A 6750-nucleotide genomic window follows, 5' to 3' on the forward strand; every position below is an offset into this window, starting at 1 on the left:
TGTTTCATGTTAGCATATATTTCATGGCAATAAACCAGCTTGTAAACCTTTTAATTCCTCTTTTAGACCTGCGCAGAACAAAAGTGAATGGGCACCACAACCGGCAGCTTATGAAAACTTCGGGCACTACAGGACGCAGGTTCCTGCCTGGCATGGCCAAGGCGACATCGTCAGCGTCGAGAGCAGCTGCACATTGCCTCTTCAAAGACCAAGCAGAACCCGAGAACCCACAGCAGATGGCAGGTCTCCATCACCCCAAGAGGCGTATCCAGCGCATTACAGCAGCTGCCTCCCTGAAAAGAACAAGTCTGAGACGCTACTGAGCCAAATCTGTGTTGCAGATGAAATCCGGATGGTAAGAATCTCCAGATCTTGTTTTGTAAGAGGAACACTGGGTTGCATCCACAACTTGGGCGAGCGGAAGGTTGCTGTGCAATCGAGCTTTCTCGCCATTCTTGACGGTCCTCTGAAAAGTCTCTCCTGAGGATCTTCAGGAAAAGTTTGAAGGGAGCAGGGTAGAGATAGGGGTGACTCAGACTCAGGCAGCTTGTGCAAAGGAAGCACCCCTCATTCTCTTAGATTCAGGCAGATGGCATGGGCAGCTCAGAAGGGCCCTTGCAAAAAATGCATGCCAAGGTAAAGGCCTGATTGGAAAGCTTAACGCCCACTGCGACTACACAGGAGATGGATAGAAGAAAAGGAAATATGGATTGGGCCCGCCCTGTAGCGTGACCAATTGCAGCTGGGAGCAGCTAGGAGCTAGGTAGAGTCAGAGATCTAAAAAAAAAAGTGTAGACTTGCACAAGATGGCCAGCTTCCGTTTTGACTTGGAATGTTCATTTGGGGCTTCTCAGAAGTACATATAATAATAATAATAATAATTATAATAATTTATTATTTATACCCCGCCCATCTGGCTGAGTCTCCCCAGCCACTCTGGGCGGCTCCCAATCAAATGTTAAAAACAGTACGGCATTAAATATTAAAAACTTCCCTAAACAGGGCTGCCTTCAGATGTCTTTTAAAGATAGGGTAGCTGCTTATTTCCTTCACATCTGAAGGGAGGGTGTTCCACAGGGTGGGCACCACTACCGAGAAGCTCCTCTGTCTGGTTCCCTGTAACCTCACTTCTCGCAATGAGGGAACCGCCAGAAGGCCCTCGGCACTGGATCTCAGTGTCTGGGCTGAGCAATGGGGGTGGAGACGCTCCTTCAGGTATACTGGACCGAGACCATTTAGGACTTTAAAGGTCAGCACCAACACTTTGAATTGTTCTCGGAAACGTACTGGGAGCCAGTGCAGATCTCTCAGGACTAGTGTTATATGGTCTTGGCAGCCACTCCCAGTCACCAGTCTAGCTGCCGCATTCTGGATTAATTGCAGGTTCCGGGTCACCTTCAAAGGTAGCCCCATGTAGAGCGCATTGCAGTAGTCCAAGCGGGAGATAACTAGAGCATGCACCACTCTGGTGAGACAGTCCGCGGGCAGTTAGGGTCTCAGCCTGCGTACCAGATGGAGCTGGCAAACAGCTGCCCTGGACACAGAATTAACCTGCGCCTCCATGGACAGCTGTGAGTCCAAAATGACTTCCAGGCTGCGCACATGGTCCTTCAGGGGCACAGTTACCCCATTCAGGACCAGGGAGTCCCTCACACCCGCCTGCCCCCTGTCCCCTCAAAACAGTACTTCTGTCTTGTCAGGATTTAACCTCAATCTGTTAGCCGCCATCCATCCTCCAACTGCCTCCAGGCACTCACACAGGACCTTCACTGCCTTCACTGGTTCTGATTTAAAGGAGAGGTAGAGCTGGGTGTCATCTGCATACTGATGAACACCCTGCCCATGAGCACGTAAAGGCAAGAAGCGGGCAAGGGGTACACTGGCCTGCAATGGCGCCCACCTGAGAGGCGCCAGAACTGCACTCCAGCATCCTCTGGCTGAAAATAAGCTCTGCTCCCCACTCAGGTGGGATTGCAGCATAAGGCAAGGTCAGCTGCTATTGCACATTGGCTTCAGCCATCTTGCCCATCTGTGCTACAGATCCTTGGGGGCTGCTTGACCCTTGGAGTTCTGGCGTACAGAAAACGCCACAGACATTGAGGCTGAATCCAGCGCAAAACTACCGCCCCGCATCACAGTCCTAATCGCCGGCATGTCTCAGCCCCCAACCTTGCAGGCCTTTAATTTCCACAAGCACCTGGGAATTAAAAGCAGGTAGAATTCATGTGGTAGGTGCAGGGATATAAGCTTTAATTGATTTAATTGGCAAGTGAAGGTTTAGTCACAAACTAGATTTGCATCACCCCTTAGGCTACTCTGACTCCTTCCTTGCTTTGCCAAATTTGATTTGAAATAAACAAACAAATTTGGTACGCAAAACTGTTGGAATGATAACGATGATGATGTTTAGTTGTAAAAACCGCATCTTTCGTAATGCTGATGCCACTTGAATTTGAACCCTGAGCCAATTGTGGGGGTGGGCAGGGGAGAGGAGAGGAGAGGAAAGCCCTGTTGCACTAGTGGGACTTATTGGCCTGGCTCCTCCTCGTGCAACTATTTTGTTGAATTCAGCTTTATGAATGGAAGCACCTTCAAGTCTCACAAATATATTTGCTTCCCTTGGTCTCCGGATCGTTCTCAACAAAAGTATTTTGTTGGAAGTGGGGTCAAGTGCTATGAAAAAATCTTGTGTGGTGATTAACCTGTAATAGGGCATCGCTTGATGCTGCAATCAAAAAACAATTAATATGTGTGTGTGAACAAGCACTTAGCTTCGAAACCTTTAAAACAGCGCACAAGGTATGAACAAGATTCTTGAAGAAGTGCGGGGCGTCCTGTGTCTACTTGACCCTCACTTTGTGAAAACAGCTCAGAGATGAACACTTCCCTTAGAGAAGGCTTCCTTCCTTTGGTGCTGAAGTAAAGTGTAGTGTAGCTTTTATTGGAAATAATAATAGGAACGCTCTGATTTGAACTGTTACCTGTTGGCAAATTGTGTGTGTGTGTGTGTGTGTGTGTGTGTGTGTGTGTGTGTTTGTGTTTCGCAACTTAGTTCTGGGTTTCTGGGTAAAACTGATTATCAGGACCTCTCTGGCTTTGGACTGCAATTGTTTTGGTTACCCTTGTCCATGACTTGTACTGGGACAGAGGGATTGTGATCCTGTTGATTCTCCTGGCCATCTCGGTGGTGTTTAGTCACCATTAACTGTGGTGAATTTCTGAGATGCCTTGGCAGGTGTGGCTATTAGGAGTACCATCTCGAGTTGGCTCTGATCAGTCCTGTGAGGTAGGACCCAGAAGGTAGCACTAGGAATTCGCTGGTCTTTCCTTTGGCCTGCAGCCTCTGGAGTTTTTCTCTTTTCTCCCCATGCTGCTTAGCAGCTGTTCAGAGATTTGGCTGTGTGTGTAAATGATACCCAGCTCAATCATTTCCTTCCGAACACGGGGAGGTAATGGAGCCCTTAAATGCTGTCTGTCAGCCATAAAGGACTGGATGGGACAGAACAAATTGAAACTTAATCCAGACAAGCTGGAAATGCTGACTCAGAGTTAGGTGTGCAGCCTATGAGGAAGTCTGGTCTCTTGTCCTCCATTATGCTTTAGCCGAGAAGACAGGTCCTTTCTTAAATACACAAGTGCCAGGGCCATCTTACCCATAGAGCCTAGTGGCGCAGGGCACCAGGGCGCCAAGTTCTGGACGGCGCCAGGGAAGAGGCGGAGGCTGGACGCAGTGCCTCCCTGCATCAGCTCGCCTCCCTCGCCCACCTCCGCCATGCAGCGCCAAAGCAGCGCCGCGCCCGGAGCCTCCGTCTGCCATGGGCACCACGGCACGGTATGCAAGCTACAACAACCCTTCCTGCCTAAGCCACAACCATGCCACTTTGGTTCATGCCATAATCACACACACACACACAGGATCTGCCCTTGAAAACTGTTCAGAAACTTCCCAGGTTCGATCCAGTGTGTTGATTTTAACCTTTAAAATCCTAAATTTCCCCAAGAGCTGCCTCTTTTGATATGTTCCTCCCCACACGCGCCTTTCAAAATCCAAGGCCTTGCTCCAGATCGCTTGGATAAATGAGATTCAGCATACACCTGCTGCCTTTTTGACTGTGGCCTACTTTATGGAACGCCCTCTCCTGGGAAACTGATCTGTCCCAAGCATGTCGTTCTTTTCAAGATCTGGCCCAAACGTGGTTGTTCCAGGAGGATTTTAGTTGATTGATCTCTTAGCTATGCTATTTTAGTGCTGTACCTCCATGCTTGCTATTTTGTGATATAGGATTATTTTTTTAATGGGCATGTTTTTATGAGGTAAAGGTAAAGGTAAAGGTCCAGTTGTGGCCGAATCTGGGGTTGTGGCGCTCATCTCGCTTTATTGGCCGAGGGAGCCGGCGTACAGCTTCCAGGTCATGTGGCCAGCATGACAAAGTTGCTTCTGGCGAACCAGAGCAGCGCATGGAAATGCTGTTTACCTTCCCGCCGGAGCGGTACCTATTTATCTACTGGCGAACCAGAGCAGCGCACGGAAACACCATTTACCTTCTCGCCGGAGCAGTACTTATTTATCTACTAGCACTTTGACGTGCTTTTGAACTGCTAGGTTGGCAGGAGCAGGGACTGAGCAACGGGAGCTCACCCTGTGGCGGGGATTCGAACCGCTGACCTTCTGATCGGCAAGTCCTAGGCTCTGTGGTTTAACCCGCATACATGACCCTTTAAGCCACATTAAGTTAGCTTATGAAAAAAATGGTGATGCATATGGTTTTAAGACAAAAGCAGAGATTGGATAAATACCTCTTTGGAATAAGAAACACAAAAATCAAGACTTAAAATTTAAGATGTGAAATGAGGCAGTTTCAGTAATGTTAAAATACTGGTTTTCATGTGCTTTTATAGTAAGGAACCTTAAATAAGGGATCCATCCCAGCATGGTTATTGTAGTTTTTCTTCTTCCAATTTGAGGGCAGTGGCGTCCCGATATAGACACGGACTTATCCCAGCGGGATGTAATACCACTGGCTGGGCTAAGTACTCTGTGGAACAGAATGTGCAAAAGAAGGAGAGATTGTTTCACCAGTGCAGTATTGTCAGTGTGAAAGCTAATAAGAAAAGCTGGCTAATTATACCCCGTCCTAATTGTGCCAATTCTTTGTGTCGTTCAGGCTTCCCCAGAGACTCCATTTGCTGCATCGGTGACAGAGAAGTTCCTACAAGAGGAGGAGAGGCGAGCGAGAGATTTTGAGCAGGTTTTAAACTCTCACATTGAAGAGCTGCAAAGGCAGTCAGAGAACACCATAAAGAAGTACACCGCTTTCAAGCAAAGCAGGCACAGATGAGCCTGAAAAAAAAAGAAAAATGAAGTGACAATCCCAGAATAAATAATCAGCTGCTGCTTTATAAAAGGGGGAAAGGGGGAAAAGAATTGCCTTTATGCAAAGAAGTGTTTGTAATGTGAGATTTTGTATATACTTCGACTGTGGATTTCATTTCAACATGAATTTGGAATATTGTGTATTGCAGAGTGTATGAGATCTTAAAAAAAAGCAACCTGGAAATTAAATATGAAAACTTTTTAACCTTTAAATGCATACCAGATGTCCATATTGTTACGGAAAAATCTAGGTGTGAGGCTGCTCAGTCACCCAGCTCGTCGGGCAGAGCCCGCGGGTCCCTGTGGAATAAAGGAAGGATTCCAGCCACCAGCCGGAGCAAATAGCTGAAGAGCAAAGTTTATTGCGCAATAGGTTCAAAGAGGAAATTTGAACCCTGAGGATGGGGTGACAAAGACTTTTAAAACTTTCCCACCATATCCCAGAATACAGTTCGTACAGCATCATTGCTACATCACTGACATGTCACAAAAGGGGAGGGGTAGACAGGGGTTACACTAGTTTAACCTTGGCAAACATGTCTTGGTACAAGATTAGCATAGGCAGACATGGCAGGGCAAGACTCAGGTATAAGATTAGCATAGGCAAACACCTCTGAAGTCCCACCACCCAAAGAACAATAGAACTTCCTTTGCATGTCTGGACCCCTTGGCAAGTCTGGTGATGGGATTAGGCTTTCCTTGGCCAACAATCAGCTCAGCAAGTGTCACCTCTGGAAACTTCCTGGAGTCCTTTTTCAAGGGGAAAATAGCTTTGGAATGGAGGAAACTGGCAAAGGGGTTGATTTTATATTATTTTTAAAGCTAGGTAACTTCCCTGAGCTGTCAGGTTGGAAGGATACATTCAGGCATAATATTTGTAACATTTAACTTTAAAGATGTGCCCCGCCCCCGTAATTTCCGTAACAATATATTGAACTTTTATTTAAGATGCACCCTGTTCACAAACCCAGCCAACTGCAGCAGATGCTAAAATATAATAATTCAAGAGGGTCCCAGACCTCTCCTCCCTCACCTTGGATTCTGTCTGTCCTTCACTGCACCGTAAAGCAAATATACAGAGAGAGCAAACAGTAGCTCGGCTAAAAACCTTCATTTATTTATTCACCCCACCCTGTCTCCAAAGTCCTCAAAGCTGTGTTAGTTTCATATTAACCCTGTAGGTTAGGCTGAGAAACAGATGATCTGTTGCAGATTAGGAATCTGTTTAGGACTGGATATGGGAAACCCCGAATGTTGCAGCGTAAAGGCACAGTCTCAGAAAAGGGCTGTAGCTCAGTGTTAGAGCATCTCTTAAAATGCAGGGAGTACCAGGTTCTCAATGTATGAAACCCTGGAGAGCAGCTGCCAGTCAGAGT

The 6750-nt window shown here is 47.0% G+C and overlaps 1 protein-coding gene across 3 annotated transcripts in view; it reads left to right on the forward strand.

Moving 5' to 3' along the window:
- Positions 1-5587, forward strand: part of DEUP1 (deuterosome assembly protein 1) — a 57414-nt gene extending 51827 nt beyond the window's left edge. For all 3 annotated transcript variants that reach the window (XM_077926993.1, XM_077926991.1, XM_077926992.1), the window contains 2 exons: positions 67-355; positions 5166-5587. In XM_077926993.1, coding sequence (XP_077783119.1) covers positions 67-355; positions 5166-5339 — 463 coding nt within the window. In that variant the 3' untranslated portion in view covers positions 5340-5587. The remainder of the gene's footprint in view (positions 1-66; positions 356-5165) is intronic.
- The last annotated feature ends 1163 nt before the right edge of the window (positions 5588-6750 follow it).

Source organism: Podarcis muralis, chromosome 4 (genome assembly GCF_964188315.1).
Source record: "Podarcis muralis chromosome 4, rPodMur119.hap1.1, whole genome shotgun sequence".
Classification (NCBI taxonomy): domain Eukaryota; kingdom Metazoa; phylum Chordata; class Lepidosauria; order Squamata; family Lacertidae; genus Podarcis; species Podarcis muralis.